The sequence below is a fragment of the Papio anubis genome, chromosome 8, assembly GCF_008728515.1.
Source record: "Papio anubis isolate 15944 chromosome 8, Panubis1.0, whole genome shotgun sequence".
NCBI lineage: Eukaryota > Metazoa > Chordata > Mammalia > Primates > Cercopithecidae > Papio > Papio anubis.
Window position 1 is genome coordinate 95,090,455 of NC_044983.1, and position 21,904 is coordinate 95,112,358.

A 21,904-nucleotide genomic window follows, 5' to 3' on the forward strand; every position below is an offset into this window, starting at 1 on the left:
TCATAGCAGCATTATTCATAATCGCCAAAAAGTGGAAACAACCCAAATGTTCATTAACAGATAATGGATAAGCAGAATGTGGTATATGCTTGTGTTGTTGTACTATTCAGCCACAAAATGGAATGAAGTATTGATACATGTTTCAACATGGATGAACCTTGGAAGCATTATGCTATGTGAAAGAAACCAGATACAAAAGATCACATAGTATATGATTCCATTTCTATGAAATGCACTGAATAGGCAAATCTGTAGAGACAGAAAGAAAATTAGTGATTTCTTGGAGCTGGAGGGGAGCATGTGTGAGAAGTGACTGCTAAGTAGTATGGGATATTTGTGTGTGTGTGTGTGTTGATTATAATGTTCTGGGATTAGACTGGTGATGGTTGTACAACCTTGTGTATACTAAAAACAATAAATTGTACGCTTTTAAAAGGTAATTTTTGTGGCATGTTAGTTATATGTCAATACAGTATTTTAAAAAATAATTCCTTTACATTAAGTTGTTTTTCCTGTTTGAAAACATGGGGAGAAAGGAACATTTTAGTATTATGTACAGGTGACTCAAGTGTCTGACCCTTTCCAGTGCACAGCTAGTTGTAAACAAGACTCAGAGTTTTGCTAGGCCTGATAAGAAAACACAATGTCCCCACATAAGGGAAGGAACACCTACAAGGGATGGGACCCTCAGAGAGCCTGGGTATCCAGGAGCAAACCCAAAGATCCTGACATCTGAGGAAGGTAAGAAGGGGCCCTGCTCATGAAGATGTAGAATATTAAGTATGAGTGAATGCTGTAATCAATCATGAAGGCTTGATGAAAACTTCTGGGTAGTCCAGGGCATCCTGCTTATCTCACCTATGCCAACATCCTGGGGTTGAGGAGTGACGCAAATGTTCCATTTGGCTGCTGCACTCTGGTCCACCCCGTCTACCCTTCCTTCAGAGGCAGTTACCACGGCTGTTAGGCCTTGAGGCCAGAGTGCCCACACCGCAGTGGATTTATGGTCACGGGACCTCGACGCCTTCCTGTGCACAGCTGGCACTCTTTGCACCCTGTCTCTGATGACTTGGTAGCAGAGAAGTCCCTCAAATCCTTCAAGGACAAGAACAGGAAGCTTGAGGAAGGCGGCCCGATGTACAGCCCCACATCGCAGAGGTGGTGGTGAGTAAGTCGCTCGGACAGAGGGAGCTGGAAGAGCTGAAGCGCTACTGCGGTGACTTCTGCCTGCTGTGGATCCATACCAAGACGGCGGTGCTCATGCTCTGGCGCATCCTTGACAGCCACACCCTGACCAGCCAGGAGCGCAGGCAGTTTTTCCGGATCTGCACCGACCTTCTCGGCTTGGTGCCTTTCCTTGTGTTCATGGTGGTCCAGTTCATGGCGCCTGTGACCATGAAGCTCTTCCCCAACATGCCAGCATCCACATTTGAGACCCAGTCCATCAAGGAGGAGAGCCTGAAGAAGGAGCTTCGGGTCAACCTGGAGCTGGCAGAGTTCCTCCAGGACACCATCGAGGAGAGGACCTTGAAGAACAAAGCAGCCAAGGGCAGTGCCACCAGACTTCTCTGCTTTTCCAGAAGATCTGGGGGACAGGGGAGAGACCCAGCAATGAGGAAGGAAATCATGCATTTTCCAAATTATTTAAGAATGAGCTGACCCTGGACAACCTGTCACAGCCGCAGCTGGTGGCCCTGTTCAAACTGCCGGAGCTGCAGTCCATGGGCATCAGCAACTTTGGCGCTTCCAGCTCACTGTGTGGCTGTGCTCCATAAAGGCCAGTGACAAGCTGATTGCTGAGGAGGGGTGGACAACCTGAACATCAAGGAGCTGCAGCCAGCATATGGGGAGTGAGGCATGAGGGCCCTCCGCATCAGCTGAAGCAGTGTCTGGACCTGCACCTGCACCAGGAGATTCCCATATCGCTGCTCATCCTGTCCCGGGCCATGTACCTCCCAGAAACTCTCTTGTCAGCTGACCAGCTGAAGTCCATACTGCAGACCCTCCCAGAGACTGCGGCAAAGGAAGAGCAGATGAAAGTGGCTGAGGTGGAAGGCGAGCAAGTGGACAAGGCAAAGCTGGAGGCCACGCTGCAGGAGGAGGCAGCCATCCAGCAGGAGCACCGCAAGGAGCTGCAGAAGTGCTCAGAGGTGGAGAAGGATGTTGCACGCGAAGGTGTGGAAGCCACCCCTTGAAGGCCGGGGACCTAACCTCAGGCAGAAGTGCCTTACGCAGTCCTGTGGTCAGAGACCCTGAAGGACACTGCCCCCTGCTAGAGAGCTTGAAGGAGAAGTAGATAACTAAGGAGGAAATTGACATCCTCAGCAATGCCTGCTCTAAGCTGAAGGAGCAGAAGTTGCTCACCAAAGAGAAGGAGGAGCTGGAGCTGCTGAAGAAGGACGTGTAGGACTACAGCGAGAACTTGCAAGAGATCAAGAAGGAACTGTCAAAGACCAGTAAGTGAAGAAAAATATGTGGAAGAATCTAAAGCCAGCAAGAGACTGACAAAGAGGGTGCAGCAGATGATCAGGCAGATCGAGGGCTTGATTTCACACCTGGAGATGGACCAGGGGCTGTAAGCTGGGCCTGGCCTAGGGCACGCCTGTGGGGGAGAACGTCATCAGTGTCACTGAGCTCACCAGCACTGTGAAGCAAGTCAGGCACATTCCAGAAAGCAAACTCACCAGCCTGGCCATAGCACTGGATGAAGACAAGAATAGCAAGGTCAACCTCAATCACCTCATCAACATGATTGAGTTGGTGGACAAAGATGTTCATGCCTCCACCAGCCAGGTGGCTGAGATTGTAGCGACCTTGGAGAAAGAGCAGAAGATGGAGGAGAAGGCAGAGAAGGAGGCCACAGAGGTGAAGAGCTAGAGCTGCTGACCTAGGCACCCATCCTCCTGCTGCCCCACCGCCCTGGCAAGGGCCATGAGAGCAATTGCTTTGAGGTGATTCTCAGTAGCTCATCTAATACTTTGGCTGGAATGAATCAGAGACTTCCATAATCAAGTAAATTTTAATTTTCATCATTCCATGGAGATTCAATCAGTCTGAAATCCCAGAATCCCTCCACAGAATTGTGTTGGATCCACACTATGGTGTGGTACAGCTGCTGCAGCCGCCTGACTCCAGAGGCCACTGGGCCAGGCTAGGGCAGGAAGGTGCCCCCCTGTGTGTGCCCTCCCGTCTCGGCTGCCCTGTCCCCAGGGAAGAGAATGAGGACCACATGGACTCTGCCCACACAGAGCTGTCAGCTGTGCCCATCCTCAGAGGTTTAGGAGATACAGCCCAGCCTCCTCAGGGCTGAAGATGCCTCTGTTCATCTGTGAACCTTGATTTCTAGATATTGGTGTCAATAGATCTGTCTTCCTGCACACACAGAAAAAGAATATTATATATGATTTATGACTTAATAATATGCCTAATAATTTTGCTATTCCTACCTTCATTTGGGATAATGTCTTCTGTTACATCCTCAGGCTCTCATGAAACGAGCACTTGTTAGGGTCAGTTAAGCTCAAACATTTGTTGAATGCATGCATTTGTAAGACACATTGTGCTAAGCACTGGGTTGTAAAGATGTGTGACATGCTCTGTCTTAATGATACTAGTAGTCTTATGTCTTATTAATAATAGAAATAGAAAGTGATTTTAGGTAATTTAGAAGGTTAAAAACAATACGGCTAGTTTTCATGTCAGGTGAGTAAGAGACAAATAAGGACAACATCTGGTATATGGTACATATAAAATGGACTACAGATTTAAAGAAATCTCAGTCTACCAGTGTTACACTGGGCAAGGTATTTGAACTTTTATCAATGCAGAGTGCAGGGAAAGGTACAGGGACTCCTCTGGTTTGCAACAGGTCATAAGGGGGAAACAGACATTTCCTGCATAAACAGTTAGAGAATGGTAGGGAAGACTACTTCAGCCAGATACTTGGATAAATATTTGTTAATAATACCATTATTTGTGTCAAACATGGTTCTGGGTAGTAAGGAAAGTCCTTTTTTTTTTTTTTTTGAAGAAAGGCCAGTTTCATATGGGTAACAAACTGGAAAACCTGCTTCATTTTGCCTTGAAGTGTAAAGGCAGAATAGAAATGGACAACCTTGATATCCTTGTGTGGCCCTCGCTGTATCAGGGCCACACATGGATAGCAAGGCTGTCACAGGGATTGGCCAGGAATGTAGGCATGTAAGTAGTCCAGGGAGAGTACTCCTTCAAGTAACAACATGGAAAGAATTGTTAAGTGATGAGTAAGAGATATATCATGTTCTGGCATCCTAATGAGTTAATAATATGGATCTTGGGACACTTTTAAATAAGAGCTTGACAGAGAAGTAAAGGCTTATATTCAATAAGAAAGCTTTAATAGCCGGGCGCGGTGGCTCACGCCTGTAATCCCAGCACTTTGGGAGGCCGAGGCGGGCGGATCACGAGGTCAGGAGATCGAGATCACAGTGAAACCCCGTCTCTACTAAAAATACAAAAAATTAGCCGGGCGCGGTGGTGGGCGCCTGTAGTCCCAGCTACTCGGGAGGCTGAGCCAGGAGAATGGCGTGAACCCGGGAGGTGGAGCTTGCAGTGAGCCGAGATCGCGCCACTGCACTCCAGCCTGGGCCACAGAACTAGACTCCGTCTCAAAAAAAAAAAAAAAAAAAAAAAAAAAAAAAGAAAGCTTTAATAATTGTTTTATCTTTTTTACTTTTATAGCGGATGTCAATTTGGATATATCAAAGCCTTTGAAAGCAAACCTGAGTTTCACCAAATTGGATCAGATACACCTTTTTTTAAAGAAGATAAAAAATGCACACAGTTCGGCACATAATGAAGAGACTTCAGCCATGTCCAACACCATGGTGAATAAGGATGATCTTCCAGTCTCCAAATATTACCGTGGAAAGCTGTCTAAACCCAAAGTTCATGGTGATGGAGTGCAAAAGATTTCAGCTCAAGAAAACATGTGGAGAGCTGTTTCCTGCTTTCAAAAAATTTCTGTTCAAACTACTCAGATTGTGATCTCCATGGAAACTGTACCCCATACCAGTAAACCATGCCTGTTAGCATCTCTCTCAAACCTCAATGGAAGCCTTAGTGTCAAAGCAGCACAAAAAGTACCTGGTAAGTCACAGAAAAGGGGAGCGGGGAGACAGAACAAGCAATATGATTTGTTAACATCTGAAAATGCATCATTTTGAAGATTTATATTATGTAGAAGTTAAAAGTTATAAAGGCCATTAGAGATTAGGACATTTCTGGTTTGTGACCTTATTTTTAGAGATAATTTTAGAACAAATCCTTTAAGTATAGATATTTTAATGTCTTATGTTCCTGTCCTCCTCTTGAGGCATGTTCTTCCAGGTGTCTAAAACTGTTAATTCCTAAATTCCTTTTTACCTAAAACAGCTATAGTGGAACAACAGTATGTCAAGTTTTGTGAACCATTAGAAGAGTGGTTCTCAAAATGTGATCTCAGGACTAGCAGCATCAGCATCACCTGGGAAATTGTTACAAATGCAAATTCTCAGACCCTACCCATGACCTACTGAATCCGAAACTCTGGGCATGGAGCCCAGCAATCTGTGCTTCAACAAGCCCTATGGGTGATTCTGATGCACGGCATTAAGTCACTGGTAACCATTTACTTAGAAAAGTTGGTGTTGTGGCAGATATGCTACACAAAGTGTAACAGAAGCCAAGGTTCAACTTTGCAAGAATGCGGTTGAGGCATTTTATCGGGCAGCAACACCTGGCAACGAAAAGCTGTGCTTCTGTGCCTAGCCTAGCAAAGTGGGGTACAGACTCTGTAAAGTGAATGCCATTGATGGGAGGAGAGGTGAGAAATCAACTGGCAGTGATATCTACATTTTTCCACTTCTGTTACCATGACTAAACTGTTATATACTTTTTCAAAAAGGGTGGGCAGAAGGATTGTGAGGAGGGGAAGAGAAAAGGCAAGACACAGGTGGGAAATAGCAGTTTTCAATCACAGAAACTGCTACTGTAAAATTTCAGGGCACAGGGCCAGAAATTTTGCTCTCAAAGTAAATGTAGCAAAAGGGAACCATGTATTTTCCCACTTTAATTTGTGGGGGGAAATTGGGGATTGGGGATAGTGCAGGGGATAAAGCAAATCCTTATATGCAACTTAGTTGCTTATCAAAAAGTAATTAAATGGCAGCTGTAGACTTACTGTAACTTAGTTCCACACAGCCAGTTTGGGCACAGTAGTTAAAAGAGAAAGGAAAAGTTTTATAGTTGAGAAGCCTGAATTTTAGGCCAAAACATAGATGATTTATTTCTTTCTCATCAGAAATATTTGTGAGCAAGCCAATTATTTTTTTTTTTAGTTGTCTTAAAAGTTACAAGTGAAAAAGGTAAGGTTCATGGGACATGAAAGACTATGAAATACTGGAGGCTACAGTATCTGGTCTATCCACAAATAAATTGCAACCCAGACAACACTGGGTCTGTTCCCATGCCTTTCCAGTTGTACCTTAATCATAGCAGGGAAAGGTTAAGATTCAAACAAAATGGAAGAATTTAAACATACTGTACTCACTTTTAGGTTCTTCTTTTATCATCCTCATTGCTTTTTTTATTCGTTACTCATATTTTTTCCATGTTTAATGATGTCTGTCTTTGGGAAACACCTCTAAAATATTAAAAATCCTTCTCTCACTAAGCTGTACAAGTTAGTAAACTCTAGTTTTGGAACTTGTTTTTTCCCCCTGTATGTAAAAAAAACTACATACCCCCAATCCTTTTACAGTGCTGTTCTTAAATATAGTTAAACACAAAAATAGCAACTATAGCTTTGACTAAAGATACTTTATACAACTCTAACATGTAGTATCCAGCAAATGTTTTAAAATAATTATTTGCATCTAATCAAATCAGAGTTGAGGTTAACTACTTAATAGGAACAATTTTGTTGTTATGAGACTATAATGAACACCAAACTCTATTTTTACTACAGTTTTTTCTTTATGCATACTCAAACAGTTTAGGATGATAACAAGGTTGGCAAGGTTGAAATAAGATTTATTAACTTCTAGTTATAAGGACTGATTTCTTGGAAAATTGTGATTAAGAGATTGCCACATATTTTTTTCAAAAAAGTTGATTTTAGCTATATTTTTAAAATAAAACATAATTTAAGCTTTGAATGTTAATTTCATTGTGTAAATGTCTTAAAAATGCATGCTTTGCAATTTGGATAAAATACATGCAAACATATATTCAAAGTATAATTTTGATGAGTGATAAAAACTATCCACCACCAAAAAACAAATATACTCACATAAAAGCCTCCTACCAGTAGTCATATTTCTTTTTGTAGTTTTCAAGTGACATCGTTCTACATTTAACTGAAATTGTTTATACTGTAGTATATCTTTGAGCTCAATGGAGTTCATGTCAGAGTTTTATAGTTTGAATCTAATACAGAAATACTTAACTGTGTCTTTGATTTTACAGTTTATATAACTGTTGTGACCATCTGCAGCAGCTGCACTTTTCAAAATTATTTGCTGAACCAAATTGAGCACAGTGACAAAAGTAGTCATCTCAGATGTACTATTAAACAGAAAGAAAAAGGAGCATTGCCTTGGTACAGTATAGCCATCTGCTGTACAGATGTTATTGTATAGATGACTTCAGATAAAATAATTGTAGAAAATTTTCATTAAAACCTCAACAATTTGCACTTGTTTATGCGAATCTGCATAACTCCCCAATGAGACAACACACTTGGGGTTTCTTTGGTTTTCACTCACTTTCTCTTTGATCCTTTTTGATGTGCTGACTTTAATAAACCCAGTCAAAAACACTGTGCAAAAACATCATGGAAAAAACTACAAAGGAACAATTATAGCAGCAGAAACTACTCTAATCCCTAACTTACGCAAGCTATTTTTAGTGAAGTATTTTTTTAACACTCTTTATGTGACAATGTTATATAAACAGGGTAAAACGGTCCTTTCCAGATGAGTTTTAATTTAGAAGCCAAAATAGATTTGTAATGCTAGAAGAATCTTATGTGCTAAGTAATATTTAGAGAAACACCATTGAGAATGTGTTTTAGGTATGTTTCTTTATTTGTCAAAGGTACAAAAATATTTGAGTTCACCGTATGATTATATTTTTTTGTCATCTAAACTGTCATAAGCTTACAGGAAGTGTATGTGAAAAGGAAATAATATGACGGAAAGGGGTAAGTGAATTTTCTCCCCCAGGCATTCCAAATACATTTAAATTATCTGTGCTTTCAGATTTATTTACTGATTTATAAAACTAAATATTTATAAATTATTGACTGAAGCAGTTAAAGGAATTCCTGTTATTATCATTTGGAATGAAACGAAATGGTTAAATGTTTTCTACTTTACAAAAAATATCTACCAGTTCTTCTTAGCCTCCTGCATTATTATTTAACCCTAAACTATGGGAGTTTCATGGGATTTGATTTTTTTTTAATTCCACTCTGCAGATACTGGTGTAGCAGTGACTTAGAATAACCTAACTCCTGTTTCTGTTAGAATACTTACGTTCTCTCATGAATCTTTGGTAAAATGACCCGAAAGTTCTGATTTCAATAGAGGTAATGCTTGTATTTTTAAGGTTGGTGTATAATATTGCTGAAAATCCTATGAATGTATTAAAAGTACATCTCCTTTAGAAATTATATCATATATTTTAAAATATTTTAAGGCTGATAATGTTTATTTTGCTATTCATTAAGTCCATCCCATTCTATAGTATTTTCTGGAAAAGAAAAAAAAAAAAACCTTTCCCTTACATGCACATACAACACAATCTTTTTTTGCCATTTGAAATATGTAGCTTTGGAGAAACCATAAGTATGTAGCTATAAATTGTGAACTTGCAGTGTAGCACTTTCCAGAGGCAGGGTGGAGAGTGAGCTACAGATTTTAGCTCCCCTTGTCTGAGTAAATTATGGCTCTATTTGGGCGGCACTCCTTAGATTTCAACAAATGAGCCCACAGTTGAGAGCTGTGAACTAGCTGTACTTTAGGCTGCCTTGCTCTTTCTTGGGGGCACTTAGATTGGCAGCCTCCGTGTATGTAGATAAGGAAAAGGAAAATAGAATATGAGCAAATTAGATGCCACAAAAGATTGGGGGAAGAACCTTAATGAAGTCATCTTGGCTGGCATTTTAGTCAGAATTCGGAAGAAGTTAGAAGGATCCCCTGTCCATAAGGACTTGGGTGATTTTTCACCCAAGCCAAAAACAGTGAGTTGAACTCCTTCTAGTCAAAGGGCTATGGTTTATGTAACTTTCACTACCCCAGCCTCTGTCATCCAGATGTACTTATCTTTCTGAATAAACAAAAGTAGAGAAAGCATAACCACATTATTTTTCACATACACAAAATGCCTTTTCTCATGTTCACTGAATTCAGGACCAATAAAATGTAAAGAACCTAAAGTTTCTTTTCGTGTATTGAAAAGTGAAACCAGGTCATTAATTGATAAAAAGTGGAGCTCCAACTTTTCATTCTATAGTTAACTGGATCTTCCAAGTAAAATCTTATAAGGTGTTGTCATAAGCTTTGGATGCTGCAGAGATGCAAGTTAGCCTAAGGGGAAATAAAATATTAAATTAGATATGACTACCTAAAATAATATGTTGCAATAACCAGCCAATTACAACACCCCAAAGACTTTTGTTACTTTTAGAAAGAAATAACATCTCTGTCCAATGCCTGAACAATAGGAAATGAGTTCTTTGACAGTTAAACCAGAGGATAAACTTAACTTTTAAGCAGCCACTGAGGATTGAAGTGGAAGTACAGCTTGTAGACAGCTATACAAATCACTAACAAACCTTAATGAATATTGGGTGTGGGCATCAGGGTCCTGTCATTTTTGACACTATGTCTCAAGTAGCTTAAACCCAACACTCAAGGAAAGGTGGAGACCTCATTGGGTCTGTAACATCTGGGTTTTTATTTGTCATTTTGGCATACCCCACAAGCGCAAAAGAAAGAGTAAAAGGGGATTATCTTGACAATGAAATGAGTTACTGAATCTTGTGATAATGAAAAGCAGAAGAATTCTAATGCCTTTCTATAGTCCCCGAGGTAGAGGTGCGTTTATGGTTTTGCAGAAGTAAAATGTAGGGGGAAAGAACAGATGGCCTAGGGTCCGTGAAACATGACACCTCCCCTCCCAGGACTGAGTACCACTATTAATCCTGGTCAGATTCCCTCCTATTACTTTATAACAAGGTTCAAAATTGCTACTGATAAACTGGCATGTACTTCTTTTTTCACCTTTAAATTACCTGTAGATTACTGATAATTTTTGACTATGGTATATTTCTGTATATCCTGGTGAACCTTGAGGCATTTGAAAAAAAAGTAGAACAGGAATTTCTAAAAATTGGCTGGGAAATAAGAACAAGTAAAATTATCTTAACTTTTTTCAAAAAATGTCCCATATTATGTTTTCTAATATGATGAGAATAAAAACCATAAATGTATGAGATACTGTCATTCTCCTGTCCACTTCTTAGAAATTATGTGCAATGGAGAAGACATCTCAACATACAAATTATATTCTCCTTGCTGTAACTGTTATATGATTAGATACACTAGACATTATTAATTACCACTACCTTAGAAAAGATTTTTTTCACACCCTCAAGGAAGGAGATTAAAAATTATGACTGTTTGACATTTAAAAAAAAAGACACTAGGAGGTATGTGCTGCTTGGCCGTGTTTACCTAGTCATGTATTGTTTTGTTTAACCAAATTATGTAAATACAGTATTCTACATCTTTTATTTTGGGAGATATATTCATTGTCCTGTGATAAAGAGCTTGTACATTTCTTAAAATGTTCTTTATGTACATTTTTTGTTTTAGTGCTGTGTGGTTGCTATAGCTGTTTTGGATTCCAAAGGGAAGCCTTTAAAATGCATAGGAGAGTAACTTCAGAGATATGGAAGATATCCACTGGGTTGAGTTTCTGATGTATGTATTTCAAAGCTGCATAAAAATAAAAATTATCTAATAAGCAACAAACTTAGGATATCAGAGCGATCTCATGTGCTGTGGTGTAGTGAACATGATGTACCTGCCCAGCCTTTCGTAGAGGGAGATGAGCTCATTTCAGAGAGATAACCATCTCTGACTTTTTGTTCTGATTCATCACTGACCTGAACTCCATTTGAACCTTGTTAGACAAAAAACAAGCAGAATTCCTGGCCTAAACTATAAAATATAATTAAGCCCTTTTGAAATGATGTGTAAAAGAACATTGCTGTACCCCCACTTATAACCACCACCACCACCACCGCAACCAATAAAGTTAAATCAAGCACTGCCTGTAATGGATTAAAATAATAAATGTTCCTGGATTTCAGTGTTTGAAGTACTTGAAGAAAACAGGCTCCCAGCAGCCGGGGTAGCTGAATGCAAGAGAGACATTTATTAATGACGAGTTCAAGGATTTGGCCTGTTTAAGATCATTACTTTCTGTTTACCGTGTGTTACACATCCCTTGTATTTTTACACAGCCCACATGTGTCCACATGCAATAATGAAAAGCTTTTTTCCCAACAAAAGAATTGTTAATTGTGTAAATATCGTTCTCTTGGGGAATATGAAGTCTTCATAAGACTCTGCGCCTTCTAATGAGAAATCCAGTGTAGTCATTATAGTCTTCCATGTAAATCCACCTTCAGATCTTATCTTTAGCCAAATTAGCCATTTCTGGCTATCAGTTTTAGTTACCAAATTCCAAATTTAATCTATACTCTTTGCTAGAAAACTGCTGACCTCAGGGTATTTGTTTTAGAATTGTATGCCATTACATTGGACCTTGTGTGTCCTATATACTCTAGAAAAAAAAAAAATAGTGCTTTTTCTTTTGTCATATGATAAAGAACCTTTTCACTAGATTTATTAATAGATACATTTGGAAAAAAAACAACTGATACAAATTTTACATATACACATACTAAATATTGTGTTTCTTGGAGAAAAAAGGGTCTTTGAGACAACAAAAATGCTGTCAGTTAACATGCAGCTATCTCATTGTACAAAATGTTATTGGAGAAGGACGTTTCCAGCCCTAATAATTAAGTACTAGAGACTTTTTTTCTTAATAGCCTCTCCTTAGATCCGAATGATAGTCCCTATTAGGTTAGTATTAAGTAAAATGGACAAGTATTGTAGCCCCAACCCAAGGAGTGTAGAAAAATAAAAGATTAGAGGTAAATCTCTATCCCCCATTCTACTGAATTTGTGACAGCATTTAGTTTTGCCTGTGGTCACAGCAGATTGCCCCCTTGTCCATATAAGCCAGTAGGCTGTTTGCTAAGAAAGCTTCTAGCAAAGCAACCCTGACAGTGATGAGTAACTGACGACATATCTTAGATGTTCTTTTACTCCCTGGTTGGTCCCCTGGACTTGTTGGCTATGTTGGCATAACATACTGAGGCTGAGCAAAGGAAATGAGGACAGGACAAAGCATTTATTTACAACCCAGTTACCAGTTAGAAAAATGAAATTACTAAGAACTAATAGCAGTAGTTTGTATAAAGCAACATGGTGCTATAAAGAGACAGACAGAATCTGTACCCCAGCCCTGCTACTTACTGACCAGTTGGTTGTGTCAAAAGTTACTCGGTAGTGCATTTCCCAAATGAAGGCAAAAATATTTAATGTATAGGACTTTGAGAGCATTAGGTGACATAATGTATGCGGAGTATCCAACCGTTGCTTGGTACAAATTAAGTTCTCAGTAAATATTGATCTTTTTCTATCTTCCTTTCCCCAAAATCACACCACATGAATATGGAGGTCATAGTTTACTAAATATCAGAGCTGAAAAATACCTTGAAGGTCATCCTTTTTTATCAGTAGCCCTTATTATCCTTTCCTCCCATTGACCTCATGGTCTGGACACACTGCATTTAGTATTAGATAGCTAACTATACCAACTTGATACAATTATAACCAAAACAAACAAACAAAAACTTCAGAACACCTCTACAACTTAGTCTCAGACAAATTCATGATTTCTTTTAGGTTCTTAGGAATACTAAAAATACCTCATGGGCCACCATTACTATGTGGGTCCACTAAGCGTCAAGGAATCTTGGGTCTTAACTCCCTCATTGAGTACAGAGTGGAGAGGTTAAGTGGTTTGCCTAGGGATACCATATGGTGGAGCTGAGACTATAACACACATCTCCTGACTGCTGGCCTTTCTGTTATACCAGTCTTTCAAAACCTGGATTCTGTAGATCAAGACCATTTTCTAAGGCACTGCAGTAAATAACTCAGCAAGTCATGTTGTTTTCAACATTATTTGAGTAAGTTTATACCAATTTTTTCATTCATGTAACTTACTTCAAAAAAAATTGATTCTCCAGCAGTTTCCTTGCATAATTCAATTAACCAGCTACTGTATTCATCCCAGAAACTTTTCAAGTATGTATTTGCTGTTATTCTTTCCTATGTAAGAAGGTTGTCATGCAGTCAGATCTGCCAGTCTGCTTTTTTTTAAAAACGTAACCACATGATCCAATCAAGTTTTATTTTTCTAATAAACTAACACAACTGTAAAAACAGTGAGCATGGTGGCAGATTGGAGGGGAAGAAGGAGGCAAAGCATATCCTCCATCACCCTTTGGTATTTTTAGTTTTCATTTTTCCAGGATCCTAGAGTTCTAAAGCATTTCATAAAAAATACCTTTCCCAGACAATGGCCATGTGTGAGTAGCCAGCTCAGTAGACACTTCATCTTTCATGACAAATTCTGCCCTTTTTTATGGGAAAGAAAAAACTCTTCCAGCTACTTGTTTTTCCATTTTCTTGGGTCCAAACAAAGAGGTTTGAATTAAACTAGGAGGTCCCAATTTTTACTTACCAGTAAGGACTAAGTCACAGTCCCTGGGGAATGGAAATCTCACCTATGAGAAATCATCAGGTGCTTTGAGAAGGGAAACATGTTAGCAGCCTGACCACCCATTTGGTCTATTATTTTGATGACTAGACTTTTAAGTTCATTTGTTGGGGAATACTGGCATCTTTTACAGCTTAAATGTCAGCATCCATGTAGTTATCTGGTTTTGTTATGTTGTCCCATATATCATTTTTTCCTGTATTTTAGTTTACTATATTATAGGTTCTCTCTCTCTCTATATATATATATATACACACACACACACGCGCGCGCGCGCACATATATATATATATATATATGCACTCTCTCTATATATAGGTTTATTACAGAATTCAATATAATTAAACTTACATATTCTGATCAAGGGCGAGGAGGAACACATTTTTTTCATTGCTAGAGCACCCAAATGCCATTTTTATCTGCTTCAACATAATTGGTTGAAGGAATGGAAGACTTTATTTTTGAGGAATTTGTTGTGTCTTTACAGCTAATACTTCCAAAATTTTGTCCTTTTCACATTTTGAGGTTTTCTGATGCTTCACTGTTATGCAAATCAGCTTCTGGATATATCTAACACATGCTTGCTGATTTTCTAGTAGCCTTAGATTACTTACAGCTGGATAAAATAATTACCTGGATATGCTTTGCTAGCAATGTCATCATTGACTACTCTTTCTAATAATATATAGAAGCTCGATTTAGATTGCATTTTGCTCAGTCAGCATGTAGAAACTAGGAGCCTTACTAAGGGTCTGGTAGATACTGACAATATAGGGCTGGCAGCACTTTGTAAACATTTTCCAAAACAAGTGGTTTGCATTTATTAGTCTTCTGAAGGAGTACTTTAAAAGTCATTAAACTATTTGTTCCTTGAAGTAAATTTTTATACTCAATGAAAAGTATGTCAGTGTTCAAACGAAGCATGATTGGTTCTGTTTATCATACCAGTTGTTTCTGAAATTATTTCTCAATGTTGCTACACCTCATTTAGTTTAATTAAATATCTGCTATTAGTTTTCTAAAACTTAAATTTAAAAGATAAACATAGATTTTTGGAAAAAGCAGAAAAATTCATCGGGAAAGCATTCTCTTGAAGGAAAGGAAGTAGAAGAAGTCATACCGCACGCTTGGTCAAAGTGACCTGATCACATAATCACTAAATGCAACATGGGATCCTGAGTGGGATCCTGAAATGGAAAAAGGACATTGGAGGAGAAGCTGGTAAGATTGAAAGGTCTTTAAATTAGTAGTAGTATATCACTGCAAATTTAATGGTTCTTAAGAGTCATAATCTGATTTTATGTAAGTTGTTAACATTGAGAAGCTGGGTGGAGGATATCAACTTTGCTGAAAGCCTAAAATTGTTTCAGAATTTAAAGTTTTAAAAAAATGACCTGATCAACAATTGGGTAAGTAACTCTAATAATATTCATGCTTTTAAACATTTAAGTGATAATTTTATATCCTAAACTTTTGAAGCATATTTTTAAAAATTTTGTCTTTATTGTTTTTAGAAATTTAGGGGAAAATACAAGTACAGAAAATGTACAGGGTAATTCATCAAATGCCTGTGTACTCATGAGCTAGAACAAATATAAACATTTGTCTTATTTGCTGTAAACACACACACAGAACTTTACAAAATTATTCAGGCCTTTTCCAATGTTCCATTGTTAAGAAGGTAGCTCTTTATAATTTTTACTTGTAGGCATTTTGTCCAATGGTGCATTCGTCCCCCTAGGAAGAAGAACACATGCCTTAACTCACTTTCTGTTGTCATTTATACCAGGTTGTTGGATATATAAATATCTAGTTTACATGAACTCTGAGTATTCTCTGTGGCCCTAGGTTTATATGTGTGTTAATACATAAGATTCAAAATAAGGAAGATATTTAGTATGTTTCCTGGGAAAAAAAAGAAAGGCCTGGTGTCCCACGGGCTAGCTTCTCAGAGTGAAAGAAAGGGGAAAGGAAAATTAATAACCCTGTCATGAGTCCCAGGGATTATTTTCATATTTTGTGGTAAAAGTGTATAATTTGGTTTACCATCTATAAGTGACCCTTTGTGAAATTCATCACCACCCTTTATTGCTATTAAGTTCTCACAAGCTCTTAATAAATACTGGCTCACGCTTGTGATCCCAACACTTTGGGAGGCCGAGGCAGGCAGATCATGGGGTCAAAGGCTGGAGACCAGCCTGACCAACACGGTGAAATCCCATCTCTACTAAAAATGAAAAAAAAAAAAAAAAAAACAAATTAGCTGGGCATGGTGGGGTGTGCCTGTAATCCCAGCTACTCAGGAGGCTGAGGCAGGGGAATTGCTTGAACCAGGGAGGTGGAGGTTGCAGTGAACTGCGATCACACACTGAACACCAGGCTGGGTGACAGAGCGAGACTCTGTCTCTAAATAAATAAATAAATACTGGTTCCAAGATTAAAAGCACTTAACTAACATTTTTATTATTATGTTGTAGCTTTTTTTAATGTAGGAGTATATGTTCAAAGGAAATATCTATTTTAAACTTAAAAGCTGATATCTGTGGGTGAATCTTTCTGTGGTACTACAGATAACTGTGTTCCCTCATTGAGGAATGGAGTCACAACAGGTTGGTGTGTGCAGTATGTGTAGCAGACAAGGAAGGCACATGGGGATGAGTTGTATCAGTTGTGTAAGTTTCAAAATTGAACCACACTGAATTTCTACATAGGTATATGGCAAGAAAGAAAAAGGACAAAAAGGACCAGGCAGAACATATTTATATCTGCGGATTTTGTATTTTCTTAATACTTTCTGGCAATGGCTGTTCCTGTGTCCTCACTGCAAACATTAGCATCTTATTAAATTCTCATTGTCATTTGTGTGTTTAAACAAGCTCATGATCAGTGCTGGTAGGCCTGAGTTACAGGCAAATAAGAACTGTAGAATGACTGTAAAAACTAAGACTAAAGCAAGGGGTAGGCTTGGGCAAAAGAATAAAAGAGACTGAGAAAAAGAATTAACAGCACATAAAGTGAATAAAAAGAAAGCAAAAATTATTAGGGTTTGTATGATACCAGGGAAGTATTCCTGTTCAACAGTTCATGTGCTTAACAGAGTCAATATTAGAAATGTGGGATATCTCTTCCCCACTCAGTACTTTACTATTGAGATTGCAGAACTTGAAGCTAATACATTGCCAAGGGAGAATCTGATATGAAAGAAAATTGCTAATTATTTTCTTTATCTTCATATACCCAATATATGGTAGATAACCAGTAACTTTTGGTTGAATAATGGATACATGCCTACATAAATGTCAAATTGAAGGTGAGCCAGGATATCTAAATTCCTTAGAAATGATCAGAAGCATGGTAATAGCACTTGTTTAAGAAATTAGGCCTGGTTTTAGATACTGTGTCATAAGGACAGATATTATGGTTTAAGCCATGAGAGTAGAGAAGTTTGCTGAAATATTAGTTCAAGGGGAGAATAGAAAACTGAAGATTACTTATTGAAATCCCATTGGTTAAAGGTATTATTTGTGACACTATGGATTGCACATGGCAGAAAATCAAACCTAAACTGGTTTAAGCAGTTGTCACGTATGTGAAAAGCTCCAAACCACTGTTGTCCTGAGGCATGGAAGAGTCTGTTAGATTTCTTTTTTTTTTTTTTTTTTTATTATACTGTAAGTTCTAGGGTACATGTGCATAACATGCAGGTTTGTTACATGTGTATACTTGTGCCATGTTGGTGTGCTGCACCCATCAACTCGTCAGCACCCATCAATTCATCATTTACATCAGGTATAACTCCCAATGCAATCCTTCCTCCCCCCTCCCCATAATAGGCCCCGTTGTGTGATGTTCCCCTTCCCGAGTCCAAGTGATCTCATTGTTCAGTTCCCACCTATGAGTGAGAACATGCGGTGTTTGGTTCTCTGTTCTTGTGATAGTTTGCTGAGAATACTGTGCAGCCATAAAAAAGGATGAGTTTGAGTCTGTTAGATTTCTTCCCTCTGCTTTACGCAGCTTCGTCCCTTAGGCTCCACATGCTGACTGCCAGTAGTTCCAGGGCCTTAATTTTCTTAACCTCAAGACCAGGGAGCAAGAGGAAGGGTCATGTTCCCAAAAGTATTATTATACCTTAGTGGTTTTCATTGAATATTATGCTCATTCTGGAACCAAATCAATCTCCAGAGAATATCAAACATAAAGTCCCATAAAGTGTGGCAAGTTCCACAACCTGCTAGACTGTTTCCGGCAAACCAGTCATTGGATTCTGTTGTCACCGGAACATAGCTATAGCTAGCTTAGTGCCTGCCTTCATTGCAGGGCCTCTATTTCTGAAGCACATTGTGCGTCCTCTGGTCCTCCTTAGTGCTCACCTGAGTCTGGCCCACTTTCTTCTTGTTCCAACCTCCCAAATGTTTGTGTGATCATTGGCTTCCTAATTCTATGCCATTTTCCTGATATTTCTGTCCCTACCTTTATCTTTACTTTCTTGAGAATTCTAGCTATCCCATTCTCTGTCCCCAAGGGGAAAAAAAAAAGGGATTTGTGTAATAGTAGGGAAGTGTTTTTCTATATTTGTTTTGTAATAATTCAAGTCTGGAATTTTGTTTTCATTCTCTCCTTGCCCCAGTCAATAAGAACTTGTAATTGTGTAACTTTGGGAGGGTTAAAAAGAGCCTTCCATCAACTCTACTTAAGTTCTCTAAGAGGTTAGGCACTTTGCAAGTGATATGCATAATATAGAATGATATGAATTTTGACATTTCAGTACTAGTTCTTTTAAGACAAATCCTCATAATTTTAGTACAACATCAGTATTTAGTGCAATATCAGTATTTTAAAGTGGTTCCTGCATAATAGAAATACCTAATATGATCCAAATTCTGTATGTATTATGTTATTTCTACAAATATAAGATTTTATCATGCTTACAAATATTCTTTTTTAAATGAAAGCCACTATAGAGTGAGAAAGGAATCTCATTCCTCTGTATGCTTTGTAGACAAAATGTTGTCAAGCCCATTCCTAAAGAGACTTCCAGGAATAAATATCAACCTTTTCTGACTTTTCTTTAGTAGATAATTACCTTTGCTTCCATAAACTTGTTCTTTATGGCTTTCTTAGTTCTTTTGCTTTAATTTTGACCACTCCAAGTGATGGTTTGGGGTGGATTAGAAACAGACACACCTGAAGAGGTACTTAGCAAGTTTCTCACGGTCATAGAAAGAGGTTACAAATAAGGAAGGGGGGAGAAGGCTAGAAACCACTCTGTGCTGTTGGATTTGAACCTGAGGTATCAGTATGAATTCATGGTTTTTAATATATTTACCAGTGGATAGAGAGAGACAAAGATACGTAGGTATACAGGGGCTGCTATACATACATATACTTCTTAGCTCTGCTGAAAGGACCTAGCAGCAGTGACACCCCAGTAGCAACAAGCATACCTACCACCCAGATTTTGGTTTCTAGATACCATTCTTCAACAAAAGAAACCAGAGCTCCTTGGAGAAATGGCTGGTGTTGGAGATAGGGTGGGAGAAATACAAGATGAGCCTGAAATATTTTGTGGCCTGAAAGTAAAGAAGTTCTCAAAAAATAATGGGCATAGGCCAGGTGCAGTGGCTTTTGCCTGTAATCCCAGCACTTTGAGAAGCCGAGATGTGCAGATCAACCAAGGTCAGGAGTTTGAGACCAGCTTGGCCAACATGGTGAAACCCCATCTCTACTAAAAAGACAAAAATTAGCCGGGCATGGTGGTGAGCGCCTGTAATCCAAGCTGTTCGGGAGGCTGAGGCAGGAGAATCACTGGAATCCGGGAGGCAGAGGTTGCAGTGAGCCAAGATCATGCCACTGCACTCCAGCCTGTGTGACAGAGTGAGACTCTGTCTCAAAAAAAAAAAAAAAAAAAAGATGAGCATATACTAAAAGGACACAGGGACCATCTTAAAGGGCTCCCAATGGCCAAAGCTGGTTCAGAGTAAGCAACAATGTAAATAATGATAGTATTGGATTATAACCCATAAAAATGAATATCCATGAGTCCATACTGATATAAATAAATAATTGAATTAGTATATGGGGTAGAAGGGACAGCTCTAGTATATGTGCTACCGAAGTGGGCACTAGAAGGGACAGCTCTAAATAAGGGAAATAGGAAACCACCATTATCACACACCACAAGAAATCATTGCAGGTGAGACTACTGGTGGATGCTAACATCAGTGGGTGAAAGTTTGAAGAAAAAGAGCATATTTGCATAACCTCCAAGTGTCTCTCCCACAAAAATACTTACTTACAAGGGGAAAGTGTTAACTTTACAGTGGCAAAATGTGACAGACACCGCTTTAGCCGTATGATCACAGTTAATATTGTAAATAGTAAAATATTAAGTATCACATACACCAATATGATGCACTAAGGGTGTCACTTCTGTGGTATTGCCAAAAATGCATAACCTCATTCTAATCACAAGAAAACATCAGATAAACCCCAACTGACAGACATGTTGCAGAATGACTGTCCTGGGTTATTCCACAGTATCGAGGTCATGAAAGACAAAGAAAGCTGGGGGATCTGTCACATATTAAAGAATACTAGGAAGCTTTGATGATTAAATTCAGCAGAGATCTTAGGTTGAATCCTGGACCAGAAAGAGGAAAGTAGTGGGAAAAATGGCAAAATTTTAAAAAGATGTGTAGATTATTTAAAAGTATTATATTGATGTGGATTTCCTGATTGCAGTATTTGTACTAAAGTTACTTAGCTAGGTGAAGGGTATACAGGAACGTTATACAGTATGTTTTTTCAGCTTTTATGTAGGTCCAAAGTTATTTCAAAATAGAAAGCTTTTTTTTTTTTTTTTTAAGTGAAGGGTCTTGGAGTAGATGATTTCTAGATCTCTTCCATCCAGCCTTGTTATGTTACAGTGGTACAAAATGAAACCGAAGATGTAAGCAGTTTTATTTCCTGTCTACCAATTAAGAAATACATTGAGGCAGCTGAAAAATAGGATCAGATTCTAAACTGTCAATTCAGTTCAATGGAACATGTCCTGAATAGCTACTGTTGTGCCCAGCACTACACTGAATAAGCTGGTCCTTGCCTCCAGCGTGGTCAGTAGTAGAGCTTGAAAATGGTGTGATCGTCTCTTTCAGTCACTCATATTATTCAGGTGTCTCTTCTTTGATGTTTTAAAATAATGGAATTGGAGAGAATGAAATAGAAATTGATAAGTTTTAGAAATTTGTCAAAGGAAATAAGAGCCTTCAAAGAGGACCTGAGGTTTTTCAGTCTGGGTGCCTGAAGAGATAATGATAACCATTAAATAAGATAAGCAAACTAGGTGGCCTTTGGCATTAAACACTGTGTACAAGGATTCAATATGACTATCACAATAAGATTACAAACAGTTAATTAGGTATGTCAGTGTGGGGTTGTACAAAGATATGTGTATTTGAAAATAAAAGATGATGTAATCCTGACATTCTGTTAATGCTCATTTACTAAATAATTGTACTGAATTAAGGCTATACTTTTATGCCTTTATGGCAAATTTCTGGATGATGAATAGATATATTTCATTTAGCAAATATTTACTTTTAGAAGTTTTAGATATTTTAGAAAGGTAATGCTGTTAAGTCAGAAAATTATGGCTTAAGTTATGGACTCTGTTAATAAAGATGGTTTTTTATTTGGGGGTATTTTGGGGCCTGTTTCTATTTCTTTTATTTTCTGGAGTGCTTTTTTTGCTTGTTTATTTGTTTGTTTAGACTGAGTGAAAGCTTTGAATCAGGATAATTGTAAATGAAATGGTAGTTTCAGTTTCACAATTTGATGAAACATTTTAAGCAATGGATTTCCACCATGATTATTTTTAAACAAAAGTCTTATCTCTAACGCTTTTGTGGGTGTGATGCCTTCTGTGGAGGATTAGAGGTTGAATATCTTATTTCTGCAG

The 21,904-nt window shown here is 38.4% G+C and overlaps 1 protein-coding gene and 1 pseudogene across 1 annotated transcript in view; both read left to right on the top strand.

Moving 5' to 3' along the window:
* The window catches only part of VPS13B (vacuolar protein sorting 13 homolog B), an 876,795-nt gene that overhangs the window by 689,957 nt on the left and 164,934 nt on the right, over positions 1-21,904 (top strand). Inside the window, exon 35 of the mRNA XM_031669315.1 lies at positions 4,720-5,127. Within this exon, the coding sequence (XP_031525175.1) occupies positions 4,720-5,127 (408 nt within the window). The remainder of the gene's footprint in view (positions 1-4,719; positions 5,128-21,904) is intronic.
* LOC101014783 lies at positions 821-4,469 on the top strand (annotated as a pseudogene).